At 50.4% G+C, this 22,560-nt stretch overlaps 1 protein-coding gene across 3 annotated transcripts in view; it reads right to left on the bottom strand.

Annotated features, from left to right (window-relative positions):
- Positions 1 to 1,156: 1,156 nt before the first annotated feature.
- The window catches only part of LOC125447845 (MAP/microtubule affinity-regulating kinase 4), a 114,778-nt gene continuing 93,374 nt past the window's right edge, over positions 1,157 to 22,560 (bottom strand). The window contains exons 14-18 of one of the 3 annotated variants that reach the window (XM_059640941.1): positions 15,565 to 15,668; positions 8,795 to 9,055; positions 6,852 to 6,934; positions 2,743 to 2,779; positions 1,157 to 1,832 (exon numbers count right to left, since the gene is read on the bottom strand). In XM_059640941.1, coding sequence (XP_059496924.1) covers positions 1,499 to 1,832; positions 2,743 to 2,779; positions 6,852 to 6,934; positions 8,795 to 9,055; positions 15,565 to 15,668 — 819 coding nt within the window. In that variant the 3' untranslated portion in view covers positions 1,157 to 1,498. Of the gene's footprint in view, positions 1,833 to 2,742; positions 2,788 to 6,851; positions 6,935 to 8,794; positions 9,056 to 15,564; positions 15,669 to 22,560 lie in introns of all 3 variants that reach the window. The other 2 variants (XM_048522623.2, XM_048522622.2) reach the window with 2 other exon arrangements.

The following is a 22,560-nucleotide window of genomic DNA, read 5'->3' as shown; positions in this document are numbered from 1 at the left end:
CACACGCCGACACAAGAGGAAGTGGGAGAGAAGGAAGAGAGAAAATGGGACAGAGGGAATAGAGCAGAGAGGAGGAGGCAGCAGAGGGAGAAGGGAAGAGAGAGAGAAGACAGAGAGTAGGAAAGAGATATGAAAGTAGAGGGAGTGGGGGAGAGAGGAGGGGGAAGGGGGAAAGTGGGTGGAGAGCAGAAATAGAGATGAGGGGTTGGGGGGGAGGGGTGGAGAGACAGGATGGGAGAGGGGAGAGCAGGAGGAGACAGAGAGGGAGTGGAGGAAAGGGAGCGGGAGAGGACGGGACAGGGGAAGGGGAGGGAAAGGATGATGGGACGGGGGAAAGGGAAGGGAGGGTGGGGCAGGGGAAGGGAAAGGATGGGGTGGGGGAAGGCGGAGAGAGAGAAGGGCGGAGAGCAAAAGGTAGAGAAGACGAATGAAATGAAAAGACAGAACCAAGAGTGGGAAGAGGAGGGAGAGAGTGAGTGAAAGAGGGAGAGAGCAAGAAGAAAGAAGCAAATCGCTATTAAACACCAATTACTCAGATCCACCGACTGGATGCTCAACTCGGTCCCTTCCGATCTCAGGAGTTAGTGAATGGTCCCAGCAGATTCGGGTGTGGAAGCTGATTGTTGTTTCTGGGTGTTATTCTGACCCACTGCAGACAAGGGGTCAACCTCCCAAGGCAAAACCCAAACAGAAACCCGATTTCCCAACCTCTCCACATCCAGTCCGCTCCAATAAAACTGTCTGTACTTCACCAACTCAGTACATTCCTCACCAACCACTTTCACCCACTCTGCAATGCCCCGGCCATGAGCACCTCTGTTTGGAGAGGAGCTACAGCTTGTGAAGGGGAGGGGGCACAGCTCTGGGGTGAGGGGGCACAGCTCGGGGAGGGAAGGGGTAACGGCTCAGGAGGGAGATGGAAGGGGGTCCCGCTCAGGAAAAGGAGAGGGCACAGCTCGGGAAAGGGAGGAGGCAACAGTTACCCCATCATCTGCAGCCCTCTCGCCCAATGTCTCTCTCCCACTCCTCCTCCCCCCACTTGCCCCTCGCTCCCCCCACTGTCCTCCTACCCCTCTCACTCCCCCCACTCTCCCCCTCCGTTCCCCCCAACCTCCTCCTCTCCCCCTCCCTCTCGCACACCCCCCTCTTCCCACTCTCCCGTTTCCTCCCTCCCCGCCCCCGGGAAGGTCACAAACCAAACAGATTCCCGAAATTGCTGGCGGCGCCCGTCCTGCCCCAGATGGTGTGGTGGGGGTGGGGGAGTGGTGGGGCTGGGGGGCCGTGGGAATGATGGTGGGCTCCACAATCCAGGAAGCTGCCGCCCAGGCTCGCAGAGACAGGAACGTCGCGTTCTCCGCTGTGAGCCATGGGGTTAAAGAGAAAGGTGTTGGTGCGTTTGGCGGGGGGTGGGGGTGGTGTGTGTGTGAAGACAGAGACGGAACATGGAGATTGGCCCTCGCTGGATGCTGGGCTGGGGGTGGGTCGCCCTGTCTCTGGCCTAAAGCTTTAATTCACTGGTGATTTTGGTCACAATGTTCCTGAAGGACAGAAATGTTCCTGATATCCTCCTGAAGCGCACTCCGTTCACAGAGAGATTGGGTAGTCGGCACACCTCAATCTCCCACTGGACATAGTTTTCGGTGGTCTCACGGCCGTGGGTACAAGCCAAGAGGAAAGGTTCATGTTGCTGGTAGATACAGCCATTCTTCACGAGGACCTTACAGATAACATCGATCATTTCGCCCGGGTCCCGCGAGCTGATGATCTTTATATTCCAGGTAAGTCTGATCGACCTGGGTTTTGTTTCTTTTTGATTCCAAGATACATTGCAACTGAGCGAGAAGGGGACAAATAAAACCAGTCAGTGCCATCCTTCCCTCAGCACACCTCACCACCCGCCCTCCCCCCCCAACCGATTCGCACTCAAACCCCAAGGCAGGGAGCAGGCAGAGAGCTGCCACGCTGCCAACTGTAGCGAGCCTCTGCGAGGAGACCGTGCCTGGTCTCCCCCCGAGGTGCTCTGGTGTACGGGCATCTCTGTGGGGACGGACGGGGGTGGGGGGCACAGCTCTGCGAGGTGCACAGGGTCCAAACAGCTCACCCCCACTCTCTCCACGCCCCCCGTTCCTCTACCCACCTCTGCTTTTCCAAGTCATTCTGAGCAGGACATGCCTACATCAGCATCACACACTCATCTGGATTACAGCTCAGGTTACACAGGAAAGCACCCTCCACTGCTTTGAACTGAGGGGAAGGCTCTCTCCACAGTTCCTGAACTGAGGGCAAGGCTTCCTCGGCTCTTTTGAACGGAGACTAAAGCTCCTACTACGTTGTCCCTATCAAACACTACCAGGACAAGGACAGCACAAGGGGTTAGATACAGACTAAAGCTCCCTCTACACTATCCCCCATCAAACACTCTCAGGGCAGGGACAGCATGGGGTTAGATACAGGGTAAAGCTCCCTTTTCACTGTCCCCCATCAAACACTCTCAGGGCAGGGACAGCATGGGGTTAGATAGACGGTAAAGCTCCCTCCACACCGTCCCCCATCAAACACTCTCAGGACAGGGACAGCATGGTGTTAGATCCAGGGTAAAGCTCCCTCCACACTGTCCCCATCAGTGAATGACGCTAAGCGACCACAGTCTGGCCCTTTGGCTAAACCCCCTCAGTGACACATTCCCCAAGGACACAGCCAGACGATAGAAGTGACCGACCCACCTGGCCGTCCAGTTCTCACCTTGTGACCTCAGGTCTCCAGTTTCTCTCAGGTTCGTCTGCGACCCTCAACAAGAAAGAGACAAATCGGAAATTAGTAACCACGGTAACCAGCGCAGGGACAGGAGCGAACAACCGTCCCGGCGCTACCGCCAGGTCATTGGGTTCGACCGGCTACACAACAGGGGCCTCACCGAATGGCTACAGCGCTGAGGCATACCATTCTGCCCGTCAGATCCATGCTGGGATTGACGTTCCTACCCATGCTCATTTACCATTTCCTTCACTTCCTCCCAACCCTTCCACACGAACCCTCATTTTCCTCATGGCTGCGCGGTTTGTTTCAGCCGCTGCCACTGGGCAGGAATGGCGCGGCTGAACTTGTCGACAACAGGAGCCGTCACCCTCTGCATGGTGGGCACATTCCCTCCCCACCTCCCGGAAAGCCCCCAACCTGTCCTCCTGCTCCTCAGGGGCTGAGCGGGCCTCACTTATGCCACTGAGTCAGAAGGCCATGGGCTCAAGTTTCAGAGGATACGCTACACAGTCTCGGCCTGTGCTGTACCAAGGGAGCCCCACAGGTGCCATCTTTCAGAGGAGTCCTTCAAAGATGGGCACACCAACCCGTGCCCTCTTGAGCAGATGTGCTGCAGGTGGTACATTGAACAGCAAGGGAGGAACTCTTACGAGGGGGGCCTGCCCAATATTTTGGGTTGCGCCTTGTGGGATCATGCTGTGCCCCCCCTCCCCTCTCTCAGATATTATAATTTTTCTGTGTCCTTCAGCATCCCTGTGATGTCAGGGCGAAGGCTGTTGGAGCTTCCTCTATTTCCCTCATCAGGACAGCATTGCAAGAATGCCAAAGCTCGAAAGGAGCAACAATTTATAACAAATGATTGGTTGAAGAGTCCTCTAGTAGCCGGTGCCCACCTGCCAACCAATCAACGCCCGGTATTTTGTGCTGTAAACTGTTGTTCCCTTTCAGATTTGATATTCTTGCATGTGTCCTGATGGAGTGCATGGCAGAAACCTTTGGTGGGGGGAGAGGGGTAGCGTTGGAAGGTGGGGGTTACAGGGCTCAGTGAGCAGTCTCCAGGTAGCTGCCTAACCCAGTGCCCACCCTGTGGGATGCTACACTGCCACCAGTACCCAGGCATGCCAGCCTCAATGGGGTGACAAAAGGCAGAAGCTTCAATCTGAAAACGTGAGCCCTGTTTCCTCTCTCTCCACAGGCACTGCCCGGCCTGCGGGCATGTTTCTGGAACCTACCACCGCGATTTCAGGTTTGGAGCTGCTGTGGTATTTAGGTCATGCTATGTTGCTCGCTATCTTGCAACTAAGGCCCAACTATTGGTTTTTGGGTGGGCGAGGGGGGCACTTACCTGGCAGCTGTCTGCGGGATCTTGCTGTACATCAACTGGTCTCTAGGCTCCAACACTGACCACACTTCAAAACGAGTGATTCACACGCCTGTATAGCCCTTTGGGGAATCTGGAGGCTTTGAAAGGTGCTATACAAATGCAAAACCTCTGCTGCGAGTAACGCACCTCCTGACTCCCCCCAAAGCCTGTCCCACCATCTACAAGCCACAAGTCAGGAGTCTGAGGGAATACTCCCCACTTGCCCCTGGATGGGGGCAGCCCCAACAACACTCAAGAAGCTTGACACCACTTGATTGGCACCGCATCCACAAACATCCCACTCCCCCCCCGCCACCGACGCTCAGTCGCAGCAGTGTGTACCATCTACAAGATGCACTGCAGAAATTCACCAAAGATCCTCAGGCACCTTCCAAACCCATGATCACTTCCATCCAGAAGGACAAGGGCAGTAGATACACAGGAACACCACCCCCCTGCAAGTTCCCCTCCGAGCCCCTCACCATCCTGACTTGGAAATATACCGCCGTTCCTTCAGTGTCGCTGGGTCAGAATCCTGGAACTCCCTCCCTAAGGGGGCATTGTGGGTCACCCCACAGCAGGAGGACTGCAGTGGCTCAAGAAGGCAGCTCACCCCCACCTTCTCAAGGGGGCAACTAGGGACGGGGTAATAAATGCTAGTGGTGCCCATGTTCCCTGAGGGAATGCTCAGTGGCCCCTGTGAGCCAATTACACAGCCTGAAACACATGAGATGAACTGCCACAGGAGCAGAGGGTTTCGCAGAGTGAGCTGGTCAGGAGCACGTCAGCCATAATGAATGTGAGGAGGACAGAGAAAGGAGGGAAGAGAAGGGAAGCAGTGGCATCCAGGAGGTGGGGGAGGGGGCAGGGAGGGGATACAGGGAAGGCTGCCCCTGTTTTTCTTTAACCCCACCCTCCTGAGTGACTCCCAGGAACAAGGGAACCACCCAATCTCAGACCGTACCCCATTCCCTCCCCTCCCATTCCTCAGTCCTTGCTGCTAACTTCCATCAGGACTGCCAGAGGACAGTCTGGGAGTTAGCACATGGAACATAGGACAGTACAGCATAGTACAGGCCCTTCGACCCACAATGTTGTGCCAAGCCTTTACCCTATTCCCTGAGGTCTGTCTAACCTCCACCCCTACCTTATACTATATCCATATGCTTATATAATAGCCGCTTAAATGCCCCTATGAGGTTGATTCCACTACCCTCTCCGGCAATGCATTCCACACTCCGACCACTCTCTGAGTAAAGAACCTACCTCTGACGTCTCCCCCATATCTACCTCCACTCACTTTAAAACTATGCCCCCTCATAATAGCTACCTCCACCCTAGGAAAAAGTCTCTGGCTGTCCACTCTATCTATACCTCTGATCATTTTGTACACCTCTATCAAGTTACCTCTCATCCTTCGTCGTTCTAGAGAGAAAAGCCCTAGATCTCTCAACCTTTCCTCCTAAGGCCTTCCCTCCATTCCAGGCAATATCCTGGTAAATCTCCTCTGCACCTTTTTCAACGCTTCCACATCTTTCCAGTCCAGATTATTTTCCTGAACACCCACCAGGATATGAAGAAAAGTCTGCAACTGATAAATCTTTTATGGAACCTTTCAGCCAATCCTGGAGCGGGGAGGTGAAGTCCATAAAATAGAGGAGCAGAATTAGGCCATTCGGCCCATCACATCTGCTCTGCCATTCGATTGTGGCTGATATGTTTCTCAATCCATTCTCTTGCCTTCTCCTGGTTAACTTTCATTCCTTTATTAATCAGAAACCTATCTCTGTCTTAAAGACACTCCATAAATTGGCTTCCACAGCCTTCGGCAGCAATGACTTCCACAGATTCACCACCATCTGGCTGAAGAAATTCCTCCTAATCTCAGTTCTAAAGGGTCAACCCTTTCCCTTTTTTGGTCCTGGTCTCTCCTTATCATGGAAACATTTTCTCCATGTCCACTCTATCCAGACCTCTCAGTTCTAAAGGGTCAACCCTCTCCCTTTTTTGGTCCTGGTCTCTCCTTATCATGGAAACATTTTCTCCACGTCCACTCTATCCAGACCTCTCAGTATCCTGTAACTTCCAGTCAGATCCCCCCCTCAAAAGTAGCAGGGAATAGAACAGAGAGGCTATTCCCATTTACAGTACAGAGTGCGCGCGCTCTGCCTTGCCCTGTTTAGGGTTTAGATGCAAAGGTCAAACTTCTGTCCTTTGACCCTTAACCCTGCCTACACCTAGCCGTTTGCCCCAACTCCCTCTCCAGAGACCATCTGAGCCCCTTTCCTCCCCAAATGATCCACCTGCGTTCTAGCCAATGGAGCGGTTTGGCTCTCAGTAGCAAGGTTCCATCTGTAGCCAGCTCCTTCCCCCATTTCCCACCCCCCTGCCCCGTCCCCGCCCCCGACCCCAACACCATCGGACATCCTAGAGATAACTGCGAGGTGACACCTGACCCTACGACACACAGCAGCTTTTGCACTGAGCTCCCCGGCAATGAGGCGGCCGAGCAAAACTGCCACCATCCTGGGCATCGCCATCTCTTCTCTCAACACCAACCCCTCCCCCACAACCCCCTGGCTTTCAGCCTGCCATCCCACCAGTCTCACCACCCACCCACCTTCCAACTTGTCTACACAACCTCCCCAAAGCGCTGCCCAGGTGACCGTTCCCCTATGTGTCCCCATCTGGAGTTGGCCACTGGGCGAGAGGTCGATGGAGGAAGACTTACTAACACTCTTGGGTCCCTGTGGGAGAAGATTCCCTGGCACACTTTTGTTGGCACTCTGCCGTTTTGATGGGTCAATAGTGACCCTAGGAAAGGAAAGACAAGAGGCAAGAGTTAGACGGCAGAAAGCAGAAGCGAACGAGATCGAGAAGTTCTGGTTCATTCCCCCCACCGCCCCCCACACACACACAAAAGAAAAATCAAGGAACACACTGGCGCTTTGCAATGGTTCAGCTCAGAAACACATCTCCAGAAAACACAGAACTGCAATGTAAATTTTCATTGAAATATCTACCATACCCATTCCTGGGTCTCTGTCTCTGTCTCTCACACTCACACACGCAAACAGAAGCTTAGGTAATTCTCTAGTGAACCCATTTATTACATATGCTGGGTTTTCTGGCTCAGAGGTAGGGGGCGCTACCGCTGCGTCACAAGAACATCACACCCAAGCTTACGGGAGGCTATTTGAGATAGCCTGCCCATCCTGGCTCTCGTTTTGATTCGTCCTCGCCCATTTCCTGACTGATATTTCCTTTGGACAGTCCCGCACCATTGAATGGTCTCCTCCGGCCCCTGCAGTAGCTTGTCAGAGAGACCCATCTGGCTCACTAATACCACTCAGTGAAGTAAATCTGCTGTCCTTGCGCAGTCTGGCCTCCATGTGACTCCAGACCGAGCTACAACACCGGCCCCCACCCCACAAGTGACTGAGCGAGTCACACAGCTCTAGGGTAATTAAGCTCAGGGCGGTGAAAGCCGTCCGTAGTTTCATACCCGCTGGTGCAAGACTGAGACAAATTAATTTTATTTTTCTTTGCCATAGTAGCCCTTCTCTGCATCTTTGGCCAAAGCCAGGATCTGAATTGGTTTACACTTGGTTGGACGATGGCTGTTCAGAATGGAAATGATCAAAAATGGTTCAGTAATCATTGCTGCGTCACTGACACTAAAGTACAAACTAACACTGAGTTGAAAATCTGTAATCGGGTGAAATGGAAATTTACTAAAGTCAAAATAACATTCTCTGGGAAAAGGATGCACTGAGACCCCTGTGGTGCCCACTGGCGTCAAGAGCCTTCGATTGCCCTTTGAAGGGATGAAATCACAGAATCCCTACAGTGTGGTCACAAGCCCTTCGGCCCAACAAGTCCACACTGACCCTCAAAGCATCCTACCCAGACTCATCCCATACAGCCCACCTAATCTACACATCCCTGGGCACTATGGGTAATTTAGCACGGCCAATCCACCCGAACCTGGACATTCCTGGGCACTATGGGTAATTTAGTACGGCCAATCCACCCTAACCTGCACACCCCTGGGCACTATGGGTAATTTAGTACGGAAATCCACCCTAACCTGCGCATCCCTGGGCACTATGGGTAATTTAGCATGGCCAATCCACCCTAACCTGTGCATCCCTGGGCACTATGGGTAATTTAGCATGGCCAATCCACCCTAACCTGCACATCCTTGGACTGTGGGAGGAAACCCACGCAGAAACCGGGAGAACGTGCAAACTCCACACAGTCCAGGATGCCTTCCTTACCCAGTCGGGCCTCCACGTGACTCCAGACCCCCGGTGATGCGGTGGATACTTAAACTGCCCTCTGGGTCAATTAGGGCTGGGCGCAATAAATGCTGGGCCCGACCGGCGATGCCCTCATCCCATGAATGAATTTTAAAAAATGAAAACGCGACCACCATATTGTTGATGGAGGGCAAAAGCAGCTGGTGGCCAGAATAAGAGTCAATGGGAGGAGAAGCGGTGGGTGGGGGGGAAACAGAAAGAGAGAGAGAGAGAGAGAGAGAGAGAAAGAGAGAGAGAGAGAGAGAGGGAGAAAAAGCACCTCAACTCCCACTAACCCATCACCCCCAAGCCTCGTGCTCCCACTCTACCCCTCCACCCACCATCAGAGCTTCGACCGCGGCCCCCCTCTTACCTTCTGGTCAACTTTGAGGTGAGTTTGGAGAAGAGGTTGGACGAGGCTCGACTTCGGGTCTGGGGCAAAGGCGTGGCGTCGGGGGAGAGGGTCGGCGACGTGGGGGAGCCGCCGTTCTGTGCCACCCCCCTCCGGTCCCTCAGCTGCCCCCCGTGGAAGGTGCTGCGGCTGGAGGTGCCCCTCGGGAAGCGGGTACGGTCCGTGGAGGCGGCGATACTGTGGGTGGAGGGCGAGGCCGGAGTGGCGCGGGTCATCGCTGAGCTGCAGGACGCATTTCCGAAAATTTGCGAGGGAGTGGGGGGAGGGCGGGATACAAACAAAAATAAAAATGAAGAAGAAAGAGCAATGGTGAAGGAAAAGAGAAGGTCACTGGCAAATCAGGAAGCAAGGTGACTCGTGACAATCCTTCCCTCAGCCCTGGACCCCAAGAAGGGGATAGGAACGAGCGCACTGCAGTGGGCATCAGGAAATTGCACCTACGTAACTCCTAGCACATCCCTGCGTTCGTCCTAGGATTGGCTAAGAAATGCGACGCAATAAGGAGACGGGAGGGACCAGAGAAAGGGGGACTTTAAGGGGCTTCTCAACGTCCCGCGGACCCAGCTTCAAATCCCACTGCGGGATAAAAATCTGGAATTAAGAATCCAACGATGACCGTGAATCCACGGTCAACTGTGGGGAATAAAACCATCTGGTTCACCAAGGGCAGGAACTGTGGATGCTGGAGAATCTGAGGTAACACGATGTAGAGCTGGAACAAGAACAAAGTTGCTGGAAAAGCTCAGCAGGTCTGGCAGCATCTGTGGAGGAGAAAACAGAGTTAACGCATAGGGACTGGTGACCCTCAGAACTGATGGTGGCTGGGAAAATGTCAGTTTTTATGCAGAAAATAGGGAGGTGGGTGCGGTAGGGAGTAAACGGTGGGATAGAGCCCAAAGAGAGAGAAAGACAGTTGGACAGACAAAGGAGTTGCTAACGATCAGGCTGGGAGGGTGAATAGTTGCTAATGGGGACTGTTAGTGACTAACAACAGGGGGGTGTGTAATGGCAGGCTGTGTGGCAATCCTTTCTGAAGAAGGGTCTAGGCCCAAAACATCAGCTTTCCTGCTCCTCTGATGCTGCTTGGCCTGTGTTCATCCAGCTCTACACCTTGTTATGTGGATCTCTAATGTCCATCCTTACCCAGTCTGGCCTACATGTGACTCCAGACCCACAGCAATGTGGTTGACTCTGAACTGCCCTCTGGGCAATTCTGCAGACACTGGCCTGTTAGGAGAGGCTGAGCCTGTATTCACTAGGATTTAGGAGGATGATTATCTGATTGAATCGTTTCAAATTCTAACAGGGCTGGGCAGACGAGGTGCAGGGTGGTTTTTCCCTGGGGCGGGGGGGGCGCAGTCTAGAGCCAGCAGACTAAGCAAGAGTAGACCATTTAGGTCTGGAGATGAGGAATAGCTTCTTCACTTAGGGGTAGTGAACCTGTGGATAATGCAGAGCTTCAATCACTTTTGTTTGAAAACAGTGCCCTTTCAATGTCACCATTTGACAACAATGGATTTGAGCCGGGAAGCTGGTTCAGTTAGAAATTTATTGCGGGATCAATGGCCTTGGGCCGAGAAAGGTTGAAACTATTTTGAAACAATTTTTCTCCCTGACAGTTAGACAAATATCTCATCACGTGGCCAGCTGGTTAAACGGGGCTGGGAAGATCCCAGGGTTTATCCTTCAACAGTCATGAACTTGTCTTAGCAGTAAGGGCTGTTGGAGGCGTTTATTCAGCAGGGTAAGGGTCACTCACTGTGTAACTGTACAGGGTACAGGGATTATTCAGCAGGGTAAGGGTCACTCACTGTGTAACTGTACAGGGTACAGTGTTTATTCAGCAGGGTAAGGGTCACTCGCTGTGTAACTGTACAGGGTACAGTGTTTATTCAGCAGGGTAAGGGTCACTCACTGTGTAACTGTACAGGGTACAGTGTTTATTCAGCAGGGTGAGGGTCACTCACTGTGTAACTGTACAGGGTACAGTGTTTATTCAGCAGGGTAAGGGTCACTCACTGTGTAACTGTACAGGGTACAGTGTTTATTCAGCAGGGTGAGGGTCACTCACTGTGTAACTGTACAGGGTACAGTGTTTATTCAGCAGGGTGAGGGTCACTCACTGTGTAACTGTACAGGGTACAGTGTTTATTCAGCAGGGTAAGGGTCACTCACTGTGTAACTGTACAGGGTACAGTGTTTATTCAGCAGGGTAAGGGTCACTCACTGTGTAACTGTACAGGGTCAGTGTTTATTCAGCAGGGTAAGGGTCACTCACTGTGTAACTGTGCAGGGTCAGTGTTTATTCAGCAGGGTAAGGGTCACTCGCTGTGTAACTGTACAGGGTACAGTGTTTATTCAGCAGGGTAAGGGTCACTCGCTGTGTAACTGTACAGGGTACAGTGTTTATTCAGCAGGGTGAGGGTCACTCACTGTGTAACTGTACAGGGTACAGTGTTTATTCAGCAGGGTGAGGGTCACTCACTGTGTAACTGTACAGGGTACAGTGTTTATTCAGCAGGGTAAGGGTCACTCACTGTGTAACTGTACAGGGTACAGTGTTTATTCAGCAGGGTGAGGGTCACTCACTGTGTAACTGTACAGGGTACAGTGTTTATTCAGCAGGGTGAGGGTCACTCACTGTGTAACTGTACAGGGTACAGTGTTTATTCAGCAGGGTAAGGGTCACTCACTGTGTAACTGTACAGGGTACAGTGTTTATTCAGCAGGGTGAGGGTCACTCACTGTGTAACTGTACAGGGTACAGTGTTTATTCAGCAGGGTAAGGGTCACTCACTGTGTAACTGTACAGGGTCAGTGTTTATTCAGCAGGGTAAGGGTCACTCACTGTGTAACTGTACAGGGTACAGGGATTATTCAGCAGGGTAAGGGTCACTCACTGTGTAACTGTACAGGGTACAGTGTTTATTCAGCAGGGTAAGGGTCACTCACTGTGTAACTGTACAGGGTACAGTGATTATTCAGCAGGGTATGGGTCACTCACTGTGTAACTGTACAGGGTACAGTGATTATTCAGCAGGGTAAGGGTAACTCACTGTGTAACTGTACAGGGTACAGTGTTTATTCAGCAGGGTAAGGGTCACTCACTGTGTAACTGTACAGGGTACAGTCTTTATTCAGCAGGGTAAGGGTCACTCACTGTGTAACTGTACAGGGTACAGTGTTTATTCAGCAGGGTGAGGGTCACTCACTGTGTAACTGTACAGGGTCAGAGTTTATTCAGCAGGGTAAGGGTCACTCACTGTGTAACTGTACAGGGTACAGTGTTTATTCAGCAGGGTAAGGATCACTCACTGTGTAACTGTACAGGGTACAGTGATTATTCAGCAGGGTATGGGTCACTCACTGTGTAACTGTACAGGGTACAGTGTTTATTCAGCAGGGTAAGGGTCACTCACTGTGTAACTGTACAGGGTACAGTCTTTATTCAGCAGGGTAAGGGTCACTCACTGTGTAACTGTACAGGGTACAGTGTTTATTCAGCAGGGTAAGGGTCACTCACTGTGTAACTGTACAGGGTACAGGGATTATTCAGCAGGGTAAGGGTCACTCGCTGTGTAACTGTACAGGGTACAGTGTTTATTCAGCAGGGTAAGGGTCACTCACTGTGTAACTGTACAGGGTCAGTGTTTATTCAGGGTAAGGGACACTCACTGTGTAACTGTACAGGGTACAGTGTTTATTCAGCAGGGTAAGGGTCACTCACTGTGTAACTGTACAGGGTCAGTGTATATTCAGCAGGGTAAGGGTCACTCACTGTGTAACTGTACAGAGTCAGTGTTTATTCAGCAGGGTAAGGGTCACTCACTGTGTAACTGTTCAGGGTCAGTGTTTATTCAGGGTAAGGGTCACTCGCTGTGTAACTGTACAGGGTACAGTGTTTATTCAGCAGGGTGAGGGTCACTCACTGTGTAACTGTACAGGGTCAGTGTTTATTCAGCAGGGTGAGGGTCACTCACTGTGTAACTGTACAGGGTCAGTGTTTATTCAGCAGGGTAAGGGTCACTCACTGTGTAACTGTACAGGGTACAGTGTTTATTCAGCAGGGTGAGGGTCACTCACTGTGTAACTGTACAGGGTCAGTGTTTATTCAGCAGTGTAAGGGTCACTCACTGTGTAACTGTACAGGGTCAGTGTTTATTCAGCAGGGTAAGGGTCACTCACTGTGTAACTGTACAGGGTACAGTGTTTATTCAGCAGGGTGAGGGTCACTCACTGTGTAACTGTACAGGGTCAGTGTTTATTCAGCAGGGTAAGGGTCACTCACTGTGTAACTGTACAGGGTACAGTGTTTATTCAGCAGGGTGAGGGTCACTCACTGTGTAACTGTACAGGGTCAGTGTTTATTCAGCAGGGTAAGGGTCACTCACTGTGTAACTGTACAGGGTCAGGGTTTATTCAGGGTAAGGGTCACTCACTGTGTAACTGTACAGAGTCAGTGTTTATTCAGCAGGGTAAGGGTCACTCACTGTGTAACTGTACAGGGTCAATGTTTATTCAGCAGGGTGAGGGTCACTCACTGTGTAACTGTACAGGGTCAGTGTTTATTCAGCAGGGTAAGGGTCACTCACTGTGTAACTGTACAGTGTACAGTGTTTATTCAGGGTGAGGGTCACTCACTGTGTAACTGTACAGTGTCAGTGTTTATTCAGCAGGGTGAGGGTCACTCACTGTGTAACTGTACAGGGTCAGTGTTTATTCAGCAGGGTAAGGGTCACTCACTGTGTAACTGTACAGGGTACAGTGTTTATTCAGCAGGGTAAGGGTCACTCACTGTGTAACTGTACAGGGTCAGTGTTTATTCAGCAGGGTAAGGCTCACTCACTGTGTAACTGTACAGGGTACAGGGATTATTCAGCAGGGTAAGGGTCACTCACTGTGTAACTGTACAGGGTACAGTGTTTATTCAGCAGGGTAAGGGTCACTCACTGTGTAACTGTACAGGGTCAGTGTTTATTCAGCAGGGTAAGGGTCACTCGCTGTGTAACTGTACAGGGTACAGGGATTATTCAGCAGGGTGAGGGTCACTCACTGTGTAACTGTACAGGGTACAGTGTTTATTCAGGGTAAGGGTCACTCACTGTGTAACTGTACAGGGTCAGTGTTTATTCAGCAGGGTAAGGGTCACTCACTGTGTAACTGTACAGGGTCAGTGTTTATTCAGCAGGGTAAGGGTCACTCACTGTGTAACTGTACAGGGTCAGTGTTTATTCAGCAGGGTGAGGGTCACTCACTGTGTAACTGTACAGGGTCAGTGTTTATTCAGCAGGGTAAGGGTCACTCACTGTGTAACTGTACAGGGTACAGTGTTTATTCAGCAGGGTAAGGGTCACTCACTGTGTAACTGTACAGGGTACAGGGATTATTCAGCAGGGTGAGGGTCACTCACTGTGTAACTGTACAGGGTCAGTGTTTATTCAGCAGGGTAAGGGTCACTCACTGTGTAACTGTACAGGGTCAGTGTTTATTCAGCAGGGTAAGGGTCACTCACTGTGTAACTGTACAGGGTACAGTGTTTATTCAACAGGGTGAGGGTCACTCACTGTGTAACTGTACAGGGTCAGTGTTTATTCAGCAGGGTGAGGGTCACTCACTGTGTAACTGTACAGGGTCAGTGTTTATTCAGCAGGGTAAGGGTCACTCACTGTGTAACTGTACAGGGTACAGTGTTTATTCAGCAGGGTGAGGGTCACTCACTGTGTAACTGTACAGGATCAGTGTTTATTCAACAGGGTAAGGGTCACTCACTGTGTAACTGTACAGGGTCAGTGTTTATTCAGCAGGGTAAGGTTCACTCACTGTGTAACTGTACAGGGTCAGAGTTTATTCAGCAGGGTGAGGGTCACTCACTGTGTAACTGTACAGGGTACAGTGTTTATTCAGCAGGGTAAGGGTCACTCACTGTGTAACTGTACAGGGTACAGTGTTTATTCAGCAGGGTGAGGGTCACTCACTGTGTAACTGTACATGGTCAGTGTTTTTTCAGCAGGGTGAGGGTCACTCACTGTGTAACTGTGCAGGGTCAGTGTTTATTCAGCAGGGTAAGGGTCACTCACTGTGTAACTGTACAGGGTCAGTGTATATTCAGCAGGGTAAGGGTCACTCACTGTGTAACTGTACAGAGTCAGTGTTTATTCAGCAGGGTAAGGGTCACTCACTGTGTAACTGTACAGAGTCAGTGTTTATTCAGCAGGGTGAGGGTCACTCACTGTGTAACTGTACAGGGTCAGAGTTTATTCAGCAGGGTAAGGGTCACTCACTGTGTAACTGTACAGGGTCAGTGTTTATTCAGCAGGGTAAGGGTCACTCACTGTGTAACTGTACAGGGTACAGTGTTTATTCAGCAGGGTAAGGGTCACTCACTGTGTAACTGTACAGGGTCAGTGTTTATTCAGCAGGGTAAGGATCACTCACTGTGTAACTGTACAGGGTCAGTGTTTATTCAGCAGGGTAAGGGTCACTCACTGTGTAACTGTACAGGGTCAGTGTTTATTCAGCAGGGTAAGGGTCACTCACTCTGTACGTGGTCAGTGTTTATTCAGTAAGCGACAAGCTGTTGAATTCTGCAGCCACTGAGCTGAAGGGTGATTTACATTTTGCATTTTGTGCGTTGGTCATCCTGCAGCGTTGACAAAATTACTGCTGTCTGACATTGTGCCAGGGCCCCGTGATACTGCCCCAAAGAGGGGAGAGAGTTTCAAAGCATTTACCTGTTCTCCTTCCCATTCTGAAGGAGCGACTGCCTGTCGTTGGGAGTCCTGTCAGTGCAAACGTACGTGTTCCTCCTGCTCATGGCACTGGCTGGAATATTGTTCTGCAGAACCAAATGGAGAATGTTACTTATCCCGGTCAAGGAATCGCTGTCCTCAACTTTCCCCACACCAGGACACCTCCTGGTCACTAAGCTTGGCCTGAGAGACCACACAGTTCAATGACTGGCCTGGGCCATCTTTCTAAGTTTGCTATCCCTTGGCATTTGGCCTCTAGCCTCTCAGGTTCTAGTGAACGGTGTGTCTCATTTGGATTCCAATCACTGGCTTATCACTGACTAAAAAAGGATTGCGAAGAAGGGTTGGTGAAAACCGAAAGGAACCTCTCTCTATGATGAACTGGAGTAGCCTCCGGGAATGAATAAACCCCAGGAGGAAGAGAGTCTGGACAATAATGAAAACATTGTGTTTTTCTCTTCTTGTCGTTTGCCACATGCACTCAAGTCACAGGTGACAACTGCTGGAAGCATCATGAAGGCTGATCGACCGAGTGAGGCGTTTTGGAGGTGATACATCCAGGAGTAAGCTCCCTCGTCTTTCACACCCTCAGTTTCAGTGGGGGTTGAGTGGTCTGAGATCCAGACTCGGATGGAGGAGTGGAGAGCTGAGATTGCCAAGGGTCCAGGAAGGGCCTGGAGACCAGAGAAACGGAAGCTCAATATCGAGCAAACTCCCGCCCACATGAAGCTAAGAAACAGGAGTAGGCCCCATCTGGGCCCCTCAAGCCTGCTCTACCACTCTGTAAGATCATGCTGATCTTTTCATGGCCTCAGCTCCACTTCCCCACCCGCTCACCACAACCCTTAATTCCTACACTGTTCAAAAATCCATCTTAAAAACATTCAACGAGGAAGCCTCAACCGCTTCCCTGGACAGGGAATTCCACAGATTCACAACCCTTTGGGTGAAGAAGTTCCTCCTCAGCTCAGGCCTAAACCTGCCGTCCCTTATTTTGAGGCGATGTCTCCTAGTTTCACCTGCAAGTAGGACAGCCTCCTGGCTTCTACCTTATCTATTCCCTTCATTATTTTGTATGTCTCTATAAGATCTCTGCTCATTCTTCTAAATTCCAATGAGTACTGTCTCATCAGGAAACCCTCTCAACTCTGGTATCAACCAAATGAATCTCCTCTGCACCCCGTCCAGTGCCAGTCCATCCTTTCTCAAGTAAGGAGATCAAAACTGCACACAATACTCCAGGTGTGACCTCCCCAGTACCCTGCACACCTGCCGCAATACCTCCCTGTTTTTAAACTCCATCCTTCTAGCAATGAAGCAGTATATCCCATTTTCCTTCTTACTTTATCTGTTGGACCTACAAACCAACATTTAGTGATTCATGCAGAAGGACACCCAGGTCCCTCTGCACAGCAGCATGCTGCAATTTTTTCACCGTTTATACAATAGTCCACTTTGCTGTTATTCCTACCAAAATGGATATAACCCTGGAGAAAATTGCAAGGGGCATTAAACAAAATTAAGGTTTTGTCTCAAGTTCAGAAGAAGAGTTCGACTGGTCTCTGCTTTCTCTCCATTGATGCTGCCAGGCCCTACTGGGTTTCTCCAGCACTTTTTCAATCGTTATTAGAGTTCCAGTTGTTTGCTTTGTTTTATTTGCTTGAGCTCTGTCTCTCTTCACCAGATTTAACAATAAACACATTGAAAACAGCAGGACCCTGTTTGACTGACAGTTAAGCATTAGCAAAGGGGGCAGTGGGCTTTCCTCCTTTCTGATTGGTGCAGGAGGGCAGTGAGTCATGAGGATGGGCATGTTGGCTGACCAATGGCCGTGGGCAGGGTTGTGAGTCACATGGTATCATCTCTGGGAATGTCGATCTGGAGCGGCAACCCGGGCTGGGGCTCCTTCTGATTGGTCAGGGATTTTCGGCGGGGTGGGAGAAAAAGAGACAGGCATTGGAATGGGGGAATGGGGGTAATCAAGAAACACCAAATGCCAGGTTTTAAGCTCTCGGCAAACAAACAAAAATTATCCACCGCCAAAAATTAGATCGGTGAACGAAAGTGGCATGAAAGTTCATGCTGCAATTGTACAAAACGCTAGTGCGGCCTCATTTGGAATATTGCATGCAGTTCTGGTCGCCCCATTACAGGAGGGATGTGGAAGCATTGGAAAAGATGCAGAGGAGATTTACCAGGATGTTGTCTGGTCTGGAGCACAGGCCCTATGAAGAAAGGCTGAGGGACTTGGGTCTGCTCTCAATGGAGAGAAGGAGGCTAAGAGGGGATTTAATAGAGACATACAAGATGATCAGAGGATTAGATAGGGTGGGCAGTGAGAGTCTTTTTCCGAGGATGATGACTTCAGCTTGTACAAGGGGGCATAGCTACAAATTGAGGGGTAATAGATTTAAGACAGATGTCAGAGGCAGGTTCTTTACTCAGAGAGTGGTAAGGGAGTGGAACGCCCCGCCTGCCAATGTAGTTAACTCAGCCACATTAGGGGGATTTAAACAGTCCTTGGGTAAGCATATGGGCATATGGATAATCATGGAATAGAGTAGGGGGAGGGGCTTAGATTGGCTTACAGGTCGGCACAACATCGAGGGCCGAAGGGCCTGTTCTGCGCTGTATTGTTCTATGTTCTAGGAACGATCTGCAACACTGCACCACCCCCTCCCCTGTTGGCTGGAGGCCAGAACTACAACCCAGTTGGGCAGCGTGACTCCTTCAGGGTCAAAAAATGTTGACTTGGCTTTTACATTGTCGGTGCCAAAGCCGAGCAACAGAACGCGAGAGCTTGGGTGGAAAGGGCAGCTTTAGATGCCAGTCTCTGGTCCAACAGCAGTGAAAATTCCACAAACCAAAAGGTGCAGCGACTGAAGGGGGGTAAAAATTCCCAAGATCATTTGCTGGCGGAGACGGATAGATGGAGGGCGCACAACAATGTGAGCTGAAGGCAAGACAGAAAGATATTTTAAAATTCATTCACAGCTCAGTTGCTCCCCCCTCGTGATCCTCAGCCAAGCGTCTCGTCAGGCCATTTAAAAGTCATCCACGTTGCCACAGGACTGGAGTTACGTGTAGGCCGGAGCGGGTAAGGATGGCAGATTGCCTTCGCAGCGGGACATCAGGGAACCTGTTGGATTTTTACCACAACTGATCATAGTTTCATGAGAGAGCTCCCCCTCCAAATGCACCGCATTTGCTGAACCACAAGGTGTGACAGGATCTCGATGTAGAATTTCCAGGAAATATTTGGGAATAATGTTAAGATTATAATGTGCACAGCAAGGTGCACATCTATTGTCCAGAAAAAATAAAATGCAACTTCTATTGAGCAAGTACAAGAAACATTAATTAGAGATGATTTGTTTGAGACTAACAGTTAGGTGAGGCAATTAGAGCTTGAACACAAACTGACCACTGTGGTGTGGTGATAACGTCCCCATCTCTGAGCCAGGAGGCCCTGGTTCAAGTCCCACCTACTCCAGAGAGTGTGTCTTAACGAGCTGATCAGAAAATACCCACAAACGGGCTTTCCTCAACAGACTTGAAGGGCCTCATCCCTTCACAGAGCTGACGGGATTCACAGAATGATGGATGGCTCACCTTACAGAATCCAGACATTCCCCCTTCACAGCCCAGTTGGGATTTTATGACAATCAGGCCTAATTCCAAATTTTATTTTTTTTTTCCCTGGACTGGATTCAAGTTTCACCATCTGCCGTTGGTAGGATTTGAACCCAGCTCACCAGAAATTTAGCCTGGGACTCTGGATTGCTGCCACGCCCTTATGAGGTGGCTGCTTGAGGGAGATTTGATTTGATTTGATTCATTATTGTCACACGCACCCGAGTGCAGTGAAAAGTTTTGTTTTGCACTGCAGATCAGAACATACAAGGACATGAGGAGTATAGGGGTTTACACAGAGCACGGAGTACACAGTTACAATTGCAGAGAAGGCGCACAAAAGCGAGAGCAGTATTACTTTTGAAATTAGGGAGATTCATTCAAAAGCCCGATAACAGCGGGGAAGAAGCTGTTCTTCAATCTGCTGAGGCGTGTGTTTAAGCTTTTGTATCTTCTGCCCAACGGAAAGGGGTGGAAACAAGGTATAACTGGGGTGGCAGGGGTCTGTGACAATGTTGGCTGCTTTCAGGAAGCAGTGGGAAGTGTAGATTTAGTCAGCGGATGGGAGGCTGGTTTGTCAAAAAGGAAAGCACCAAACTCAAATTCCTAATGTCTCTCTCTCCCTCCCCCTCTCTCTGGAGTCCTTAGGTGGCCAATACATGGGTCATGGAAAATTGCAGGGGTAGACCATTTGGCCCTTCGAGCATGGCTGACCATCCAAGTCAGTCTCCTGCTCCCACTTTCTCCACCCCACCCTCCCCCACCACTGCTTTAATCCCTTCAGCCAGAAGAACTGTTTTGGACAGGAACAAGATTTATGTGATGTCCTATTGGAGATCAATGTTAGAATCACAGAATCCCTACAGTGTGGAAGCAGGCCATTTAGTCCATCGAGTCTACACTGATCCTACAAAGAGCATCCCACCTAGACTCTATCCCTTGAACCCTGCATTTCCCATGGACAATTGACATAATCTACACATCCCTGGGCACTATGGGTAATTTAGCACGGCCAATCCACCCTAACCAGCACATCCCTGGGCACTATGGGTAATTTAGCACGGCCAATCCACCACAACCTGCACATCCCTGGGCACTATGGGTAATTTAGCACAGCCAATCCACCCTAAACAGCACATCCCTGGACCCTATGGGTAATTTAGCACGGCCAATCCACCCTAACCATCACATCCCTGGGCACTATGGGTAATTTAGCACGGCCAACCCACCCTAACCTGCACATCTTTGGACTACAGGAGGAAATCTATGCAGAGTCAGGGGGAAATCGCAAACTCCCACAGACAGTTGCCCGAGGGTGGGATCGAACCCGGGTCCCTGGTGCCATGAGGCAGCAGTGTTAACCACTGAGCCACCGTGCCATCCCAGTCTTTAAGGATTATCTGTTTATTTTTAAGTCAGACAATGGGGTACAAGGCATAATTTCAAAATTTACAGAAAATGTTAAATTTGGAAGAACTTGCACAACATTGTGGGCTGAAGGGCCTGTTCTGTGCTGTACCGTTCTATGTCAAGGGTGAGGAGAGTGTTTTAAAACTTCAAAGAAGGCGATAGCCTAGTAGAACGGGCAGACAAATGAGAGATCAAACTTAACATGAAAAGAAAAACAGAAATTGCCGGAAAAGCTCGGCACGTCTGGCAGCGGCTGTGGAGAGAAATCTGAGTTAACGTTTCAGTTCTGAGGAAGGGTCACTCGACCCGAAACGTTAACTCTGAGCTTTTCCAGCAATTTCTGTTTCATCCGCGGTTCTTTCAGTTTGATTTTGATTTTACAGTCGCATGTACTGGAGTACAGTGAAAAGCTTTGTTTAGGAGTGGTACAGGCTGATCACAGCAAGCAAAGGATGTACAAAGCAACAAAGATTTGTCATTTAAATTTGGTGCAGAGGTGATTAACATCGGAAGGAAAAACCGAGAGAGACATGGGCCAAATGCTGGCAAACGGCACTAGGTCAGATTGGGACACCTGGTCAGCATAGACAAGATGGACCGAAGGGTCTGCTTCCATGCTGTAGGACTCCATGACTATAACTAGTGGCTTTAACAGAGCTGTAGGAGATTAAATGTGGTTAAAGGAGCAGTGGGGTTAGGGGGTGTGGGTGGACGAGCTGGGGAGGCGAGCGTGGGTGGTCTGCGAAGACAGAGAACGGCTTCTATTGGAGGTTCTGTCCCACCAATCCTCAGCTGGAACTGCCCACTGGGTGGCAGGTATTCCCATTTGGGATAGTATGAAGGGAGATGTACAGCTGCTGACCATGCAGGAGCCTGAAGGAGGGCAGGGATGGGCTACAGAAACCTGCAGAGACTCAGAGACTAGGAGTAGGCCACTTGGCCCTTCGAGCCTGCTACCACCATTCAATAAGAGTAGGGCTGATCCTCTATCTCACCGTCATATTCCCGCCTTCACCCCACAAGCCTCTTGATGCCTTTACAATTTAAAAATGTATTGATTTTAGATTAGATTAGATTAGATTCCCTACAGTGTGGAAACAGGCCCTTTGGCCCAACAGGTCCACACCGCCCCTTGAAACATCCCACCCAGACACATCCCCCTATAACACACACACACCCCTGAACACTGCGGCTGTGATTTATTTCTTGTACATACTCAGTGACTTGGTTTCTAAGTCAGAATTCCACAGGCTCACTCCCCTCTTTTAATTAATTCCCTTGTCTCAGAGAGATCTACCATGACCCTTCAGCCCATCGAGTCAAAAGCAACCGCTTTGCGATTCTCATCCCATTTCCCAGCACCACAGCCTTGGGAAGTGCATATCTAAATGATTTGAGGGGGCTCCACAGGAAATGCACGGTGAACAGGGATAGGGTCGGGGAGTGGGTCTATGTCAGGGTGCTCTTCGGAGGGTCAGTGGATGGATCAAAAGGCCTTCCTCCGCACTGCAGGGATTCTGTGGCTGGACCTCCACCACCCTTGCAGGCAGTGAGGTCCAGAGTCGTACCCACCCTGGGGTGAAAATATTTTTCCTTCACATCTACTCCTGTCAAATGTCACGCTCCCACCGCCCCACCCACCCCAGCAACTCTCAGTGATCGGTCAAAAGGGGAAATGTTTCTTCCTGTCTACATTCCTCAGAACGTTCTACATCTCAACCAATCTGCTTGTTGGGTGGAGGAGAGCGGCCTCAGATGCGCTGGCACTTGAGTCGCTACTGGCTAAACGGCATCGCAGTTTGTATCGAAGCGCCCTGTCGACATCGCTCAGTGGAACAGAATCCTTTTGATGAGAGTCTGAGATTGTGAGGGGGCTGCCATCACTCCATCTGCATGTTCGGCATCTCTAATGAGATGACTCAACAGTGCTGCTAA

This window comes from Stegostoma tigrinum, chromosome 39 (genome assembly GCF_030684315.1).
Source record: "Stegostoma tigrinum isolate sSteTig4 chromosome 39, sSteTig4.hap1, whole genome shotgun sequence".
Lineage (NCBI taxonomy): Eukaryota > Metazoa > Chordata > Chondrichthyes > Orectolobiformes > Stegostomatidae > Stegostoma > Stegostoma tigrinum.
The sequence above is the reverse complement of the archived record's forward strand: the minus strand, read 5'-3'. Positions and strand labels throughout refer to the sequence as shown.